This window comes from Pararge aegeria, chromosome 3, assembly GCF_905163445.1.
Source record: "Pararge aegeria chromosome 3, ilParAegt1.1, whole genome shotgun sequence".
Lineage (NCBI taxonomy): Eukaryota > Metazoa > Arthropoda > Insecta > Lepidoptera > Nymphalidae > Pararge > Pararge aegeria.
Window position 1 is genome coordinate 14,723,632 of NC_053182.1, and position 19,308 is coordinate 14,742,939.

At 36.4% G+C, this 19,308-nt stretch overlaps 2 protein-coding genes across 3 annotated transcripts; one reads left to right on the forward strand and one right to left on the reverse strand.

The window, feature by feature from the left end:
• Positions 1-223: 223 nt before the first annotated feature.
• On the reverse strand, positions 224-12,090 carry LOC120636594 (putative Polycomb group protein ASXL3). The gene is made up of 7 exons (XM_039908142.1): positions 9,827-12,090; positions 9,356-9,424; positions 8,688-8,761; positions 7,876-8,303; positions 6,715-6,931; positions 5,608-5,718; positions 224-4,570 (listed from the first exon to the last, which is right to left on the reverse strand). The coding sequence occupies exons 1-7, from the start codon at positions 11,838-11,840 to the stop codon at positions 4,424-4,426; spliced, it is 3,060 nt and encodes a 1,019-aa protein (XP_039764076.1). The 5' UTR covers positions 11,841-12,090; the 3' UTR covers positions 224-4,423.
• A 437-nt stretch (positions 12,091-12,527) lies between these two features.
• Positions 12,528-19,093, forward strand: LOC120637238 (ATP-dependent RNA helicase dbp2-like). Of its 2 annotated transcripts, none has more exons than XM_039908961.1 (7): positions 12,528-12,754; positions 12,851-13,996; positions 14,117-14,178; positions 16,284-16,343; positions 16,428-16,661; positions 16,741-18,217; positions 18,394-19,093. In XM_039908961.1, the coding sequence occupies exons 1-6, from the start codon at positions 12,741-12,743 to the stop codon at positions 18,204-18,206; spliced, it is 2,982 nt and encodes a 993-aa protein (XP_039764895.1). In that variant the 5' UTR covers positions 12,528-12,740; the 3' UTR covers positions 18,207-18,217; positions 18,394-19,093. The 2 variants fall into 2 exon arrangements, with proteins under 2 accessions (XP_039764895.1, XP_039764897.1); XM_039908963.1 differs by having other exon boundaries at positions 12,530-12,754; positions 16,741-16,968.
• Positions 19,094-19,308: the final 215 nt, after the last annotated feature.

Consider the following 19,308-nt stretch of genomic DNA (forward strand, 5'->3'; position numbering starts at 1 on the left):
TTATTATTTGTGTATCAAACAGTGTGTTTTACAAATTAAAAAAAAAACATTAGTCTTGTTTCTTTAGCTATTGAGATAGCCAAGATTGGTTTTACTTTGTGTGAATCATAAAGATAGCGGATATTTATTTTATTATACTAACTTTTACCGTACTTAAACCAATTTTGTACTAACACAAACTTCACAAAATATTTGATTGCTTGAATAAAAAAAACCAACAATGTGCAAGAACATAATTTTATTAGAGAAAATGTTCACGTACTTAAAAGAACTAATTACCAATAAATAACAATAATGCGAATATTTACCAAGTATTAATCACAAAAATATAAATTATAGCTTCAGTCATCCAACAAACGTCAGTGTTGTTGATAATAACGCATAAGTTATTAATAAACTATCGTAAAATTGTGTCCAATTTACTCTGCTAGAAATTATTCCAAAGGTTCAGCTTAGTAGCATGCTTACAAGTGAAGGAGACATGACTGGGGAGAATAATCTATGTCCAGTCTCGAAGTTTATAAGGTTACGTGAAATAGGAAATTAGCAAGTCATGCACATGTTTTGTATTTTTTATATAAAACGCACAAACAAAACTTACAAAATAGCACTTTTTTACCCCATCATATTAGCCACATACCCTTCAAATGTATTGCTCTCTTATATGCACAGAGATAACAAGAAGTAAGTTTCAGTCAGTGAAACCAGGCATAATATGAGATTTTAAAAAACATCAACAAGTGGATGTGTGCTGTTAAGAAAATATTGTCAACGTTCAATTTTTAGCACTCTTATTATGCTAAAACAAAATATAAAGAGATCATCATATTATGATGACGTATTTAAACTTCAGTGTTATATGAGCTATAGTTATCAAATTATAGTATTGTAAACTTGGGCCAACACGAATTTAATCTATACCTGTTGCCAAGTATTTGTAACATAAAAAATATTTGCACTGTTTGCTATTAGGCTTTTGTATACTATCTACTTAAAATATTAGTTTTAACAGTCCTTATTAATGTGATCTATGTATACATATTATTATCTATAATTACTTGTGATTGATAGTGAGCAACTTTTTGTATACTTAAGAATATTATACAGTATTAAGAATATAATTATAAACATCATTTTTGTGATGGTACATTTAAATTTACTTTTATTGGCGAATATTTTTTTAAGGCGAATAAAATATCATCAGCTAAAATTGACAGGTCTAAAAGTAGATAGAATAATTCAGTAGTAGTAGAGATTTTATGACAGTTCGTCAGGAGATGTTCTTCCGCCATTTTAATTCTGTCGTCAAGCATCATTAATGTGTTCCGGCCTCAAAGGCTTGGTTGCCACTGTTATTACAGGCCCATGAGCCTCAACACCTGCACCTGAAGTTGATAGATACAGGGCAGCACTCTGTTCCTTGCATGCCCTGCGAAGTATTGCTTTGGTTATAGGCGATGGTTTCCCGGTTACCATCTGCTTAGTCCGTTATTATATAAAAAGAGGCTTTTTAAAAAAGTATGACACTACTTTTAGAGCTGTCAATTTATGATTTGCGTACAATAGAGTTAGCACCACTGCATGGCCGTCTTTAAACACGCCCAATGCAGTAATAGCACATATATAGGGCAATATTAATGTCAACTGGTTTCTAAAGTAGTGGAATTGTAATCATTGATTATGACGTTCAGACATATCAGGGTCAAGGCTGTGAGATCCAGGCAACATTCATTGTAAAATATTTCAACAACATATCATCAGATATTTATGTTCCCAGATATCATGGTAATCAGCATAAGTAATATGATTAGGGAGTTTTGACAGATTTTAAAAAAGGTGTTCTTAACAAAAATGAAGGTTACAACGTCCCCCTCAAGGCGCAAATACTCCATATCCAAGCACTGACTTGACTGTGTAGACCAATAAATTTATGAGGATATTTTAGTACAAAATCAAGAGCTTAATTTTCACAGATAAAAATCAAAAGGACTTGGTACTGAAGTATGGCAAATGACAATGTAATAAGTTCATCTTCTTTATTTAACTAATGGCTTAGTTACAAATAGCTAATAGACTAAGAGGTCAAGATGAAGAATGGTTGGAGGTATTAGGGAAAATGTAAATTATCAGTTAAACTTTAATCCTACATAGATTCCAGTCTCTTTCAGTATCAGTGTTTTATTTACATAAAGAAAATCTTCAACATTTGTCAATACCTATACCCAATTCACATCTCAACTCTTAGGCTATAAGTTGTCAAAGAAGCTCTGTCGTTTAAAAAAGTTCCTTATAAAAATATTAAAGGTACATTATAAATATACAGTGCATAACTTAGTATAGTTATTAGTTTACACGCCATAAGAAAAAAAATTAAAGTAACAAGTAATATTCTATGCTTATTTCATTACTTAAGTTATTTCTTATTAGGGAGATTTATATAGGCACCTTAGAATAAATGCCTACCTCTGCTAAGAAGACATAGTGCAAAACAATAGCAGACAGTTTGAAACTATATTCAGTTTAATGACAGGTGTATGACATTTCATAATGTGCGGAACAATATGTTGTCATTTATAATCCCGAAAACCCAATTTAGTTCAATCGAATTATGCACTTCCAGTGTCCCAACCCCAAGTCCAGGTTAGGGCCAATACACACAAGAGTTAGGTTAGAAAGGCAACAAAATTCGAAAATAGTGTATTCCATCTAAGATTACATGGCCATATAATACCTATTTTAAATAAGTATAGTCAGATTCAAACTTATTTTCGTCGCGGAAATTAACTGCGGGTAGGCATACAAGTATACCGTCCTGATAATTGGCTGATATAGAATATTAAATTCTGCGCATCGAAACGCACAATTCGGACTACGCCCAGGATCAATATTAAAAGTATCAGATAGAATAGTATGTCTTCATTTAATGACACTCTCTTCCATCCTACAACTTTCTGACAAAAGACGCTACATATTTGAGAAAAACAAACTCTTCAGGTTTAATGAAATTCTGGGTAATGCAATATTGAACAAATGTCTGTATTGGCTCTTAAACTATCTGATGTCTGACCCAACAGCCTTTTCAGCTCAATAAATATATGTACATGACCTTAAATATACAACTACCGAGAATGATAACCATTCCTGCCATATCTGTTCTAAAAATTCTTGAAACAAAACTAAATTAAACTAAGAGTATTTTCCATGTCTAAATTTTTCAGGTAAAATAGCATAACACTATTTATTATTAATCAGGCAATTTAGTTTTGTTTAGGGATTTATGCACAACAGAATTGGCACACACATACCGTAAATGAGCTATACAAGTTCAGAAATCACTAACTAAAAAAAAACTAGATCTGCTCTAAAATAAGCACTTTTCAAAAAGGTTATTTCAACATATCAATTTAAATCTAAACTAAAAAAACACATTGGCTTGTATGAAAATGTACAAATGCTAAATTATTGGAAAAAAAGTTTAGAAGTTGGACACAAAATAGTACATACTTATAATTTTGTCAGGAAAGGTTATGTATTCATGTGTGTGTCCAATGTCCATTAAACTTTAATGTGAGGGTTGAAAAACCAGATTTAAATAAATAAACCTTCACTAAGGGATAAACTTGTTCCAGCATGTATATATAATAACAAGTTTGATTACATCACTATATCATATGGGTTGTAAGTTAATTGTAGATTTATCAATGTTTAAATGTATTTACAGTATTGCTATAGTGGAGGTACAAATCAATTCTAAATTTATAAATGTATCCTGTATAAATATATTTTCTATTGTTTCTAGGACTTACTAAATTTAATACTTTCAACCATATGGAGCACATTTCAATCCCTATTTATATAAAGTTATTAATTATATGTACATCATCAAATATAGTTCTGTCTTATAGACACTTGATGGTTATGTTATTTCACAATGACACTGTTATAAATAAAATTAAGCTTGGGGTTTTGAAAGTCCACTCTTTTTTTAACTTATAGCACCACCATTCCAACAACCACATTCCACTTTACACTGTCACATATTATAGTCCATATAATTACATTCACTTCACTATGCCACTAAGTCACAATTTGATTCAATTAATTCAGGCACATGCTTAATATAGATAAATTAGCGATGTGAGATAATGTCAAGGTATTGTTTTGTGTTTAGTTGTTGGACCAATTCAAAGTACACATATGGCAAACGTTTTGAGCCATTGTATCACATACAATTTGTACCAAGTACTGTAGGTTAAAGATGACTATCTATCTGTGGCCTTCAAATAGTCCATACAACATTTTGGCATCCATATGGCCGCTTTCAGTATTACATTGCATGTAAATACCTCCTAATACTGTTTTCGCTAATTTATCCATGCAACTTGTAGCCGATACGGCAAGATGGCGGTGCTCGGTGCAAGGGTCAGCGTATAAGGCAAGTTAGGCAGAGCTCCGCGGAGCCGATGCAGTCGTCGTGGCAGAATGCGCCGCACTTCTTGCACAGAATCATAGCACGCAAGTTGCACACGCACGCATCGTCCGCACCCACACTTCTGCATCGAGTTACGTTCTGAAAATGCAATTTATTTTTAAGTCTAAGATGGTAACAAGCTAACATATTAAAGGGGTATGGCAATTATGAAATTCAAATCATTTAAAAAATAATTATACCTAATTTAACCTATTATAAGCACTTTTGAAACGTCAAGTCTGTCTGTTTGTAGTGACTCTACCACCGGTTCGGAAGGCAGTTTCTACCGACAAGAAGCCGACAAGAAACAGCAGTTGCTCTTTTCTAACATCAACAATTTACATTTTAACATTTATTTTTCTATCCTGTTAGACCTGAAAGCGGAGCCGGAGGCTTCCAAGCAATCTTTTCATTACGTAATTCATCAACTGTATAGTAACCTCGATGTAATGTGTTTTAACATATTCTTTAAACTTATCTAATATTCCAAATTTACCTCAGAAATCATATTATAAAAGCGTATACTCAATACCATAGATGACGCAATTTTTTTTAGTTCGGTTCCAACCAGCGGCCACCGTTTCAGGGTACCACTTAAAACATCGTTGCTACCTCAGAAAATATTTACATTCATAAAATAGGTTAAAGGGTGCGTGCAGGTGTGTGGGTGGAGACAGCTCCAATAGTAGCATTTGTAACTGCTTCTGCCACTCGTTGTATTCGGAAAACAATCGGTTTGCAAGTTCCATAGTTTCATTGAACCTTAGACCTCAAACAAATTCCCTCGTAATCGAAATGAAAAGAACAGTGTGTACTCTGTCATAAAACCCATTTTTATACTCCACCTAAATACCAGCCCTTGATTGTTTTATGCCAAATATTTATGCAAATAGTAGCACCAATCTGCTAGTTGCAATTTGTTTTTTTTTTTTTTTTTTTGATACATCCATAGATTACATATGTTATATATATATTTTTTTTTGTCGTGGTGGAAAAGCTTTATGGCTACCTCTGTTCGTTTCGTTTACCCGAACTAAAAACCACCACGGCATGTCCCTCTCGTTGGCTTTATTGGACGTCCGGGGAACCCGTTGTATACTTCCCAGACAACATATGTTATATTACTTTGTACTTACCACATTCGTATTTTGATTGGAAGGAGGTGCACTGGACGCTCTTGGGGCGACATTGGGTGTTCTCTGAACAAGGATATATTGCCCCATATTGTTTGACCTGTTCTCGTTTATCTAAAAATTAGGTAATTTAATGTAAACACATAAAAACTTGGTTAGTGACCACCCCATTGCATGTACGGCGGACGGGTGTCTACAAAATATTTACCAAGATTGGTTAGCTTTACTCAGAATAGAAAAGTAAAAAAAATTAGAAATAATAATAAGAAAGCTGGGAGAACTTCAAATTTTCCAGAAAAAAAATGTAGTTTATGTGTTAAATCTGAACATAATCACTCACTCACTATTCCAAAATTCTACGGAATAGACAACCCATAGACAAAGCTTTCATCAATTTGGAATTCTGTTTTAGTAATTACTGGAAGCCAAATCAGTTAAGGCAATACAATATTGGTAAGATGACCACCTCATGCTTGCGGTATGAAGGCAGCTGGTAGTTGCTTTAGGGTAATTTACAGGCTCCATTGAAAATAGGAACGTATTACTATGGGCTAAAGTAGAAAATTGTAAGAATATTGCAATACATTTTTACTTTAGACTATGTTACTATGGTGTAATTTTCAATAAAGCCTTTTTGTCTGTATTTTTCTGGCAAGTATTTTACCATTCTGTTTGAACTAGAATACGTTGCGTGAGTCACCGAAACGGGTGAGAAGCACAGGTGCTTGGGTCTGTGAAGGGTTGGAGCAGTTTTACATCCCATGTTGTAATTCCAAGTAAATGCCTTAAGTTGTGATTATTTGCCCCCTTTTGTAGGACAAAGTTCAATCCCCGGCACACAACTCTAATTTTTCTGAATGATGTACATTTTAAATAACCATTTCATGTTCTCAAAAACATGTGAAGCGGCGTGTCTTTTTCGGTAGGGTGGTAACTAGCCACGGCCAAAACCCACCAGACCAGACCAGAGAAAATTCAGAAATAATAAATTCTCAAATTGCCTCTACTGGGAATCAAACCTGGGACCTCCTATTAAATTAACAGAGCTCAAAGTTGCGTCAGGGAGGTCGTCAACATACGGCTAAGGCTATCTGATAAGTAAATAATCACCTCTGCATGTGGCATGACGGCGGTGGGTAATTGCCTCACCAGTACTGGTGGCGGGGGACGAGGCGCTCGAGCGGGTCTCGTGAGCAATGCGGGCGGTGGGCGCAGCTGGCCCCGCAAAGCATCGCGGTTGGGGCTGTTCTGAATCACCGCCTGGCAGATCTGATAGCTGCGTTCTAAGTTCACCGCACCCGGGGGTACCTTGTTGGAACAGCGGCTCCTAGAAAGAACGTTATATTATAGTTATTTATATATATATAAATATTCGTTATTAACAAACACATAAAATGAATCTATGGAGCATGTTCACGTTAGCCGCGCTATTAAAAAATATATTTATAAAGGGCGACCGATGTATTGCTATCTCGCTCGCACAGATACGCACGCGCGTATATTGTGCCCAAGAAATAGCTCAACAGCTGGAGAGAAAGAGATGGTCTTTAATAAATCTATTCGTTAATGGCGCGGGTTATTGATTTCAACAGGGTGCCGTCTAGTTTGAGATATTTGTTTGTCTTGTTTATTTATTCGTTCGCGTGAAAGTTAACTATTTATATGGAATTGAAAGAGTGGCAACACTGTACTATCGCAGTATTAAGTCTAGATGGCGCTTTTTCGAATCCATAGAAATCGTATTTAACTTTTTTTCAGGTCACAATCAGAATAAAGTACATAATTTCGTTTTTACTATTAAAATCTGATTTATAGAAGCAAACTAAAACCTAATAACTTTTAAAATATAGGACTTTCATTCAAACTCCCAACCTCTATTTCACCCCTTAGCTGGGTGATTTTCAGAATCCTTTCTTAGCTGACATATACTTCCTAAAAGGAACCTTTTAAATTTAATGTTTGTAGGCTTTATAGTTCCTGAGATTTTGTGTTGAATCTGTAAGTGAGTCAGACAGACAAGTAGCTTATTTTTGAGATTTACATTATTTTTACTAGTGGATGTATAATAACTGTAGGCGTATTAGCACAATCCCTCCTACTTGTCACTGACCTTAAATAAATAATATAATTACCTTTTTTCCTATAGAAAATGAAATAAAATTGACATTTCATTTGTCAAATGCAATGATGCAAACTTTGGGAAATTTATGGTTTCATTCTAAACGCATCTTTAATATGCACACTCTTATCATAAAGTACTATTAGTTCTACCTGTTTGATTCTTTTCCAGACTTTGATTTCTTTGCAGCGCTCCTGGCACTCTGTGTCATTGTGGTAGAGTTAATTGGCGGATTAGCCGCAGTAGTACTAGAAACAAGACTCGTAACCAACTCGGTTTCTTGTTTGACTAGTACATCTTTCATAGAATGACAACTCTCAGATGAATTTGAAGATTCCATATTGAAGTTTGTATCTCTATCAGCTTTGTACATACAGTTTTCTTCATTCATATTCACATCTTCCATACTGGTTTTTGAGTCTTCACTGACATATTTTGCACTATCAGCATTCACATTTGAAAAATTTTGTATTGTGATAATGTTTTCGTTTTGTGTCCATTCACTTTCACTTTTCCACAACACTGCTGAGTTTTTGGGTTTGGCTGGGTCCTGCAGATGATCATCAGGATAAGACACAACCTGTAGGTAAAATATTATTCTGATTAAATTATAAGTTAAAAATGAAAAATGAAAAAAAAATATTGCTCTCACTAATACAATGATTATGACATCCATATTTACAAATATTACTTTTAAATCTCATGGTGCAAAAATCTGTTATGTGTACCCACTTTTATAATAAATAAGAAAGTTAGTCAAAAAAATTAGAGAAGTGTGGAGCCACATATTTAAAATCTTTGAAAATTTATTCTATTATCTATTATCTTTGATTTAAAAATTAAATAGACATGTTAAAAATCAAGTAACTATGAAAAAATAACAATAAAAATTCAATAAATACATAGGGAACTTCATGTACTGAGACTATTAAATAATTATTGTGTGATAAGTATATATACTTACAGAGGTATTGGTGACTTCCATCATGGGAATAGATGTGTTTTGTGTCATTGGCATTGTAACAACAGCAGTCACATCTGCAACGGTTAATTACAACTATGTACAAAAAAAGCCAAGTAACCAGTTAAAAAAAATAGATTTACAATAGGTATCTAGAAGTAACTGTCAATAGTGTGACTACAAATAAATTGGGGTTATGAATATTTTTTTATAATTTTACCCTCCATAATTTATTATTTTGTAAACCCACAAAAATATTGGGGTAAGTAAATTGTACAAGCAAAAGCCATAAAAATAATTCATGGCTTTTTTTAGCATTTTTTACTAGATTTTACCCAGAGAGCAGATTCTAATGTATGTTTCCTTAGAGGTATTTTTGCATGATTGCAAAATAATTTATTATTATTTGGTGAACTTCATGTATAAAAAGAACAGCAGAGAAATTGTCAAATAATTGACTTCATTTGACAATTTCTCTGCTGTTATTTTGGGTTTATTTTAATTTTCCATTACCGTTTCTTTATACTTTCAACCCGTAGTATTGAACAACCCTAAAATTGTTTTTTTTTTAGTTTTAGAGTTTATCAACAAATACTAAATAAATGTCCTCGTGATAATAATAGTATAAATAAATGTTACAATTAAATTAATGTAAAATAAAATATACTCACTTGTTTCACTCATGTATGATGTGAGCTCCATTATGTTTGTTTGAGGTGGGTACTTTTCCTCTTCATTTTCTGGAATAGAGAAATTTTATCATAATAAAATAGTGTAATCAGTTCTGACTACCACTTGGATTACATAGTATTTCTGTTTTCTGGGATAAAAACAACCTGTGTTGATATGGTGTTTTTGTGCAACTTAATTCAAATATGTTCAGCTTTTCAAATTCTTGAGTAACAAACACACAAATACACATTCAAACATCTTTGTAAACTTTCACATTTATAAATGAGATTGAAGTGTAATCACACATAATAATGAAATTATAATGAAACAGAGAATGTGATTTATAAACCAATTTACCGGTAGTTACATGGTAATACAGATAAATTAGTGTACATTTTTGACATGTGTAACCGTTTAAGAATCACATGTTGCATGCTGTCAAATGTCTCCCATTACAAAATCAAACTTACGAGTTGTTAGTATTGGCAGACCACTAGTTTCTAGTATAAAAGACTCTGCATCTTTAAAATGTTCATCATAATAGCTAGGAACAATGTTTTCAGTCTCTTTAACTTTTTGATCACATTTCTCCACTATTTGTGTGTCAGTTTTTACATCAGATTGTTCCAAAGGCTTGGTAGAATAGTCCTCAATTATTTCCATTTTTTCATAATGTGCATCTTTTGCAATGAGTGGTGACTTGTTGCATTCTATCAAGTCAACACTGGCAGTGTATGGCTCTCCTGCATTTGCTTGTGAGCCAGTATATTCAACTGGGCTGTCATGTACAGTAGTTATAGATTCTTTACAGTCTTCCTCCTTTACTTCTGATATAATCTGATCTACAGAAGCCTCAGTATTTTCATATCCTGTAACATTATCACATGATTGGGAGGCATTATTTAAATGGTTTTCAATTTTTAAACTAGACATAGAAGATACACTTTGCTCATCATATTCATAAACAGATGTGGTTGCTTTACTGTCCTCACTATTATCTCCATGGTCTCGGACTGTGTAAATATTTAGTTCCTCAGTCTGACATACTTGTTCTGTGTTATAATTTACCTCTCCATCTGACCCATTATTGCTCTCATTACCAGCATTATTCTCTGCCAAAAAACTTGTATTATCAACTTCAATATCTTCTTCATATTTTATTCGCTTTGAGAATCTATATTCATTAATGTCATTGCTCAATCTCTTGGTTGTTTCTGTAACATTATCATCTGAATATATACTTTTATCTTCATCACAATCTTTTGCCATATTAGATTCCTCAATTTTAACTACACTCATATCTAAGTCTTGCTTAATTTCATTACCAGATTCACTGTCTGGTAGCAGAAGGGGATCAACTGGAGTTGAGGATACAGATTCCTCTACTCTAGTTGCAGATGAGTCAGAAAAACTAAAGTCAATCTGACATTCTACGTAACCCTGGCTTTTGACATGTTTGAGTGGAAGTAAACCTGGCACTGGAGCACATGATTTATTCCCAGTTAAAACAGATTCATCCTCAGCTTCTTCAGCCTCCTTAGCTGATGATCTTGTAACTGCTCCAACAGAACGAAGCCTTTTACTAGAACTGGATGATTTGCTCTTTTTGATCTTTGGAACAGTGCTGCTGCTTGTTATTGAAGCTGTTGGTCTTAATTTAATAGTTGTTTTTAAAGATGGACGCTCTGAATTTATATTCATGGATGATTTTTCTCTTTGCTGCTTTTCACCCCAGAATGGTTCAAAATGTTTTAGTTTCCAAGGATCAATTTTGCTTTTTTCTTTTTCAGCTTCAGTCTTCATTTTTTGTTGATTTTCTGGTGTAAATTCACCCCCTGACAGAGATTCTTGCCATTCTAAACATGCTCGGGCAAAGAATTCATTATTGAGACTAGAGGAACTTAAGCGGCCTGAAGTACTAGGTCTGTCTACATTAGGGAGCAATTGCCCAAGCTTATACTGATACAGCGGAGGGAGTAGAGAAAATGTATGCTTATTGAGAAGAGCCCTAATGTTTGTGTTAACTAAAATAGAATCTGGAGTTTCTAAATCTATGCAGCCTTCTCTAGTTTGCTGCAGCTGTGCTGCTGTTGATAGCTTTTTACCACTTCGCTTTCTAGGTTTTATACAAAACCCAGGTATACTAGCTAATACTTCTCGCATCGTCGAAGGCCTACTGCTAGACGTCGAGCTCGTTTCTGAACATGAAGTTGCCGCCATCCACTCCCGAGTTTCTGGTGGAGGAGGTGGAGGAAGAGGCTTAACGATTATTCGTGGCAGAGGTCTCGAATGATTTGAACTCTTTTTTCTTCGTTTAGATTGCTTCCTAGAGGAGTGTTTATTAGGCTTTTCACCATCTTGAGGTATGCGAATTACTGTGTACTGGTCGTTATTATTGCACGGCATGTATTTACTTTCCGATGAATTGTCGGAATATTCCATATCGTTATTAATCGAATCCATGGGCGATACATCCAACTCCATTGTTCTATACAACGTGCTTAGCTCTTATTACTAAAGTAATACGATAAACTCAAGAATTTAATGCCGCAGCCAATCACTTCTTCAACCCATTATGTATTACTTCACGAAAGATAAACAGGTATTATATTTTTTGGAGCATATCAAAAACGTGGAGAACTCAATCATCACTTATTTGAAGTAATTCAAGGTTAAACAACATAGTATTCATTTCTTTTCACAACAGAAGAGCGAAAATCAAAATGTCACAACAACGCAGAAAATGGATTCCGCTAAGTTACGTTCCGTTACAAGCATACGTTATTTATTTACTGGTCTGTGATAGCATACAGTGAATGCAACTAAATAAGTTGCATTCATAAAAATGGCTAGTGCAAACAGAATAATATCACGACGCGACGGGTGACCATGGTCCGTGAATATATATTAAATTATTGAGGATCTTCTTTATTATAAACGTATAGTTTTTAATCCGTTTATAGCGTTTAAGGTCCTGCAAAAACATTAGTTATATACGTGTGGACATGCAATGAGACCTCAACAGCCGTACGAGAAATTTCAAGAAGTTTTAGCATAATAAAATTCTGAATTAAAAAGAAAATGGCTTAAATTTATATAGCTTCAAGTGTTTATATACTCTTTGGTTGCTAACCATCGACTGTTATGTCTATCTGCGCCGCGAACAAACATCGAGTGCCACCGACGGCCATCAAAAGACGGAAAGACGAAATGTACAACGATCGAATCTTATGAACAGCCATTTTGTTTTTTGTTCATGTGGATAAACCCTTGTGTGTGAATTTCTTGCTGAATATTTTTAATTACTTCTGCTAATTAATATATTCAAGGTTCAACGTGTTAATTAAGTGATAACGAAAGAAATTGTGACCTAAAGCAACTGAAATGGGTCGGGGAAGGTAATTTATTTTGTTTAAACCGAGTGCTTGCAGAGTGGCCAGTGGGTTAACTATGTTTGTATTATACTACTCCTAATGTGTTTTTTCTGCATTCAGGGATCGTAGCCGAGACAGACGCCGTAGTCGTTCTAGAAGCAGGAGCAGAAGTCGTAGTCGCAGCCCTCGTTATGGTTTGGGGTCTGGCGGTGGCGGCGGCGGCGGCGGCGGCGGCGGCGGCGGATATGGCGGTGGCGGTGGCGGAGGACGCCGAAACAATCCGGGCGCTAATTTACGCAAGCCAAAATGGGATTTGAGTAGATTGAAAGCTTTTAAAAAGGACTTCTATGTCCCCCATCCGGACGTTGAGAGTAGGACTGATTCCGAGGTGGAAGCTTGGAGAAGCGAAAATTACATCACTTTGAAGGGTCGTAATGTACCAAAACCAACAATGACATTTGACGAAGCTGGATTTCCTGACTATGTTATGGATGAAATTGAAAAGATGGGATTTTCTAAGCCAACTCCAATTCAAGCTCAGGGTTGGCCAATCGCTTTGAGTGGAAATGATATGGTTGGCATTGCTTCAACAGGCTCTGGGAAGACTCTTTCATACATTTTGCCAGCTATTGTACACATTAATAATCAGCCTAAATCAAGTAGAGGGGATGGACCAATAGCCTTGGTCCTCGCCCCAACCAGAGAACTCGCTCAGCAAATCCAAGAAGTTTGTGACAAGTTTGCAAACACTTCAAAAATTCATAACACATGTTTGTTTGGAGGTGCCCCTAAAGGTCCACAAGCTAGGGATTTGGATGCTGGAGTTGAAATTGTTATAGCAACTCCTGGGCGCTTACTGGATTTCTTAGAAAGTGGTCGAACTAATCTGAAAAGATGTACATACTTAGTGTTAGATGAGGCAGACAGAATGTTGGATATGGGATTTGAACCTCAAATCAGAAAAATCATAGAACAAATCAGACCAGATAGGCAAACTCTCATGTGGTCTGCTACTTGGCCAAGAGAAGTACAAACTTTGGCTTCTGAGTTTCTAAAGGATTATTTACAGATTAATGTGGGCTCATTGCAATTAGCTGCTAATCATAACATTCTACAAATCATAGATGTTTGTATGGAATATGAGAAGGAAACAAAATTGAGCACCTTACTTAAGGAAATTATGGCTGAAAAGGAAAATAAAACCATAATCTTTATTGAGACAAAACGCAGAGTTGATGATATAACTAGAAAAATGAAAAGAGATGGGTTAGTCATTCAGTCATTAAGTTTGTTTTATATTGCTTGCCACTACTTATATTGTTATTTTATTATTGTCACCATATATTTTATAGAATTTTATTGATATTCACTGCACATATTTTACAGATGGCCAGCAGTGTGCATCCATGGTGACAAGTCACAGAATGAACGCGACTGGGTGTTACAAGGTAAGAGACTGCAGATTGGTAGATACAAATACTTTATTTTTTTATTTGAATCAATATTGTATAATTATAATAAGCTAGATTATTTTATCAGAGAGTACCTTTTATTGCCCCTTTATATAAATATAATTATTAATTGAACTATTTAAAAAATATAGATTTTGTTGGAAAAGATATGACGAGAGTTGCAACAAGTCGAGAAGCGGTGTCGGACTGACGGAAGTCGCTCGCGACTCGCGGGCCCGGCGCGAGCGTCGCGCGTCCCTTGACGCGCGCCGCGTGGTGCGTACGATCCGTGTCTGAACGCATGTCTGCATGTGCAGGCCGAGGCGAGCTGCGGCCGGCGGCGAGGCGGCGGCCCCAGGGCGTCGTCGCCGCTTAGCGCCCGGCGGCCGCACCGCTGCGCCCTAATTGACGGCGCTATGCTCTAACACTCTGAGTAGCCACGCGGCTAGTCTGCGCCGCTTCTCGCACGCGCGGGGCCACGACTCACGCGGGGGGGCTCGAGGCTCCCCGCGCGCTCGCCGCTCGCGTTCACTATGCGCCAAGAGCGCTCGAGGACGTCCCATTGTTTTAATTCATTTTCAAACGCCGTAATCGACGTTAATATTTGATGGAAAATTAAGTAGTAAGTTTCCAGACCATAAAACTGCTACCCCATACACAACAGAGAATATTAATTGCAATCTTAGCTGGTTGTTTTTAATATATTTAAATTTAATATTAGTATTATTCCTTATATTGCTTAGAATATGAGCATAATTGGTGCCTCTGCTGAGTCACATCATTCCATTTACACACCAAAATGTGTGTTTGTTCAGATAATTGGATAAAAATTTAATTATAGAAATTAAATTATATCAAATCACATTATTACAGTTAAAAAGTTTTTAAAAGTTAATTTAAATTTTGACTGTAACAGAGACAACATACACCAGCCTATTTGCTTTAGTATGTTGATACCTGTAGTCTATTTCGGCTATTTATAAGCCAAACTACTAGTATACATTCATTAATTTACCTACGGTAAGTTAAAATTGCGGAAAGGACTATTATTAAGATATCATAATGATAACAATGAACTTATTATTCCCCTTAACAAAATTAGTATCAAATTCCAAAACATCAAGAAATTGTCGTTATAGTTTTGTATATAATTATGTATTTTTAACTATTTAACCGATTTTATTATGGCACATGCGATTAATTAAAAGTGAAAATTTTTAAACCACCTACAAAATTAGGGCAGTAACCGTTAACCATCTGCCCTGACGTGAACCTATGTAATCCAAAAAACCACATGAAAATCGGTCAAGCAGTGTACACAATCTTATAACAAAAAACTCGATTGGGTTTGTGTTAAGAAGGTTGTTTTGATTATAAGACCGATTTTATTCTGTGTTGGATAAAATGAGGAGCTGGAAAGCAACCTTGTAGGGGTTGATTCCTAGTGAAGTAGCATGGTCTTATTTAGATGTGGAGAAAAGGGGCCATTTTAAATTCTTACTAAAATAAATGCAGAAATCCTACAACATATATTTGTCAATTAAAAATCAAATCAATCAAATCGTGATAGTCAAATGTCGAGCGGAAAATAAATTTATATTTAAAAAAAATCACATCCCTCTTCAAGCTTCAACCTCACGCGTGGCTTCTTCGAGTGCGTAGGCAAGGGGCCGCTTCGCCAACGATCCTGGTCGCCACTTCTGACTCATTTCCTTTGAAATCTAGATTAAGAAAACTTAAAAATGGTTTAAAGTAATATTATTTACTAAATGATTAAAATATTCCTGCTGGTCGTCTGGTATTCAGCCATAGTGACTCCTAGTTGCTTATTTCGAACGCAGCTGACGAGCTCCGGGTTGCTGGTGCAACCACTTTTTGCTTCAAACATGCTTTTGGCAAAAAAAAATATGAGAACTTATTACAATTTGAAACATTAACATTAACCATGTACCTAAATTGAGGAGATACGTTTTGAAGTACTAAGAAGAGTACCACTTCAGAAGTAGATAAAACAATCAACAATTAAAGAAATTTGCTTCACAAGAAATATCAAAAGTTTAAATTGCAGACTACAGAAAGTACTAATAAATGAAATTTTTCAGATTTTCGTAGTGGCAAAGCTCCTATACTTGTAGCAACAGATGTTGCAGCAAGAGGATTAGGTAAGTCAAAATTCTAATTGGATTAAGATTATGTACTGTATAATTTCATAACTCCGTTTTAAACTATATTTTCTTGTTTTGCAGATGTGGATGATGTAAAATTTGTTATAAATTTTGACTATCCCAGTAACTCAGAAGATTATGTCCACCGAATTGGAAGAACTGGGCGGACAAATAAAACTGGGACTGCTTATACATTCTTTACACCATCAAATGCTGCTAAAGCTTCTGATCTTGTATCTGTTTTAAAAGAAGCAAAACAAGTTGTTAATCCTAAACTCCAAGAGTTGTCAGAACGTGGTGGAGGTGGAGGAAGACGTAAGTAATAATATGTATAATAAAAAATTTTTAGAAGCATTATTGGATCAAAATATATAAAACAATTTTTTTTTGTCAGGTCATCGCGGCCGAGGTGGAAGATTTCGACGAGGACGACGCTCACGAACACGATCGCGTTCTCGGGACCGGCGCCGGCGCTCACGTACACGTTCGCGTTCTCGAGATCGTCGCCGTCGCAGACACAGTTCATCCAGATCTTCACGCAGCAGGTCGTCAAAATCCTCGCGAAGTCGTTCACGCTCACGCTCACACGTACGGTCACGATCAAGAAGCCGATCACGCTCAGGCAAGTGCAGCCCACAGAAGGATGGTTCTAACACTGGACCACAGCCTGCGCCCCAGGCACTCCTGCCGACGCCCAAGCCGCTCCTGCCCACACCCATCGGCCCTCAGTTGCCCCCGTCACAGTTCGATCGACCTAATGGTAGAGTTGCCTTGACCCCCCCGCGCGATGATAAAACACGGTCTAATGATAAGGATTTGGCTCCTAAGAATACTTCAAGTAATAGTAATAATCAAAGTAGTAACAATACAATTTTGCAGCAACAACAGCAACAGCAGGCGAATACCATTCCACCTTTGATGGCCCTAAACCCACAAATGAACATGTGCATTCCTCCTCCTATGAATGGCCAAGGCTTTGTTATGCCTTCATACTTTCCTAGCGATCAGTATGGTATGATGATGCCTAATTTCGCTCCGAACCCTATGCTAGACGCTTCGACATGGGGAGCTCCGCCTCCGCCCCCGCCCCCTCCTCCTCCGGCCGAGTCCACCGAAGGTTTCCAAAACAATTACAATTACGGACAGAGCGTTTTGGGGCAAGGTGGCATGGAGTCAGATTCCAGAAAACGCGGAGGTCGCTCTGGTGGCCTCGGAAGTTCGAGCTCATACGGCTTGAGCTCTGGCAGCAGCGGTGGAGGCCTCCGGTCCAGTGGCGGTGGCCTAGGCTCGGGCGACGGCCCTGCCCATGGCGGTGGCCTCGGCTCTGGTGGCCTGGGCTCTGGCGGCGGCCTCGGCTCAGAGGAGGGCCAAGGCGGCTCGCGCTCGCGTGGCGGCCGACGGCGGCGAGGAAGAGGACGCGACCACGATGACTATAGCTCGGATAATCCGAGTGGTGGTCTCGGGTCTCAAGACTCTGGCGGCTCGGGTGGCCTAGGTGGACTGGGCGGCCTGGGCCAATCTTCTGGCGGTTTGGCTTCTGGCGGTCTCGGCGTACCCCATGGGAGCCTACTGCCGCGCATGCTCCCGCAGAATGTTGGCGACTTCGGTGGACAACAGGCAGCTAACTTCACCGCTTTTGGTTCTTATGGTTCTAAAAATATTAATAAAAGAACACAACAAGGAAATCCGGATGGAGATTATAACGAAAGCAATATTGACGGTCCCGAATATTATGGCCATCAAAACATGGGCCCCGGCCGACCTTTTGCTACTAATATGGATCAATTTTCCAATGGTGCGCAGGCTAATGGCTCTATGGGGTACAGAAATGACCGCCAGGGCAATCGCCAACGACGGTGAATGAGATTGAGGTTTGTTACATTCAAACCAATGCAAACTCACCTCTCTAACCAATATCTGTTCAGAAATGCTAGCCATAATATTCCAATCAATTGTGTATTATAGTTACGTTAACTAAAATTTGTATGTTTCACTTTTCTAGATATTGATGGTGCATAACTTAAATTTATGTTTTTTTTTATTACAGAGAATGGCTATAATGGTGATTCGCGTCGACGAAGAAGGCGATGAATATCGAAAACATGTGCAGCACCAGAACAATGTTAATTAGAGAGCTTGTTATATTCATTCCATACATTATGCGTTTAATCACACCTATTTTATCCAAAAACCGAACAAAATCTTAAACCACATTTATGCATTAATTATTAAAATCTGATTTCAAACAAGTAAGACAATTGTAAAGTAAAATAGGTATAAATCCTACAAGTGTGATAAGTTTGTAATTAAGGTCTACCGAAAATTGAATAGCGCTGAGAATTTCATTATGTTACGCGTAACTAATCTCATACTACTGGAAGCTAATTTAAAGAGAATGATAAAATAGAAGTTATATATCTTTGTATGCAAACTGCAGCTTTATTGCAATTTGTCAATTTTCTGTATTTTGAGTGATCTATTATATCCATTTTTATACTGCAAGAAAATTACTTTGTTATCAAGTAGGATCAATTTTGATTTGTTTCCCGATTTATGACACATGTTTGACTTAAGATGTGATTTTGATGGAAAATTGCATTAAACTTTAACGATTGCAAATTAGAATTTGCAGTTAAAACACAAGCCTTATAGTTCTAAAGCTATGAGTCCGCAAACATATTAATACATACTATATTGTATTTATGTTTTTAAATAAGTGTAACAAAATAAAAGTTTACTTTAACTTTTGTGAATGTTTATTTAGAATTTTAAATCCTTTGTCTGTTCAGGGAGAGATAAGAAAGTCTTATACACATTCAGGTTTAATTCCTAGACAATCATTAGAGATTGCATTGCTATAAATAAAATAATTACAGTAAATATACATTACACAGTAATGTAAGATTGCTTACAAATATCAGTCAGACAAGAGAGTTAGGCTTTCTGGCTTTTATAATAATTT

Coding starts and splice junctions, on each gene's coding strand:
- LOC120636594 (XM_039908142.1), bottom strand. CDS start 11,840: ATGGAGTTGGATGTATCGCCCATGGATTCGATTAATAACGATATGGAA. Junction 6,932..7,875: donor TCTGGAAAAGAATCAAACAG/GTAGAACTAATA, acceptor CGTTCTTTCTAG/GAGCCGCTGTTCCAACAAGG. Junction 4,571..5,607: donor CCAATCAAAATACGAATGTG/GTAAGTACAAAG, acceptor TTGCATTTTCAG/AACGTAACTCGATGCAGAAG.
- LOC120637238 (XM_039908961.1), top strand. Junction 13,997..14,116: donor AGAAAAATGAAAAGAGATGG/GTTAGTCATTCA, acceptor CATATTTTACAG/ATGGCCAGCAGTGTGCATCC. Junction 14,179..16,283: donor ACGCGACTGGGTGTTACAAG/GTAAGAGACTGC, acceptor GAAATTTTTCAG/ATTTTCGTAGTGGCAAAGCT.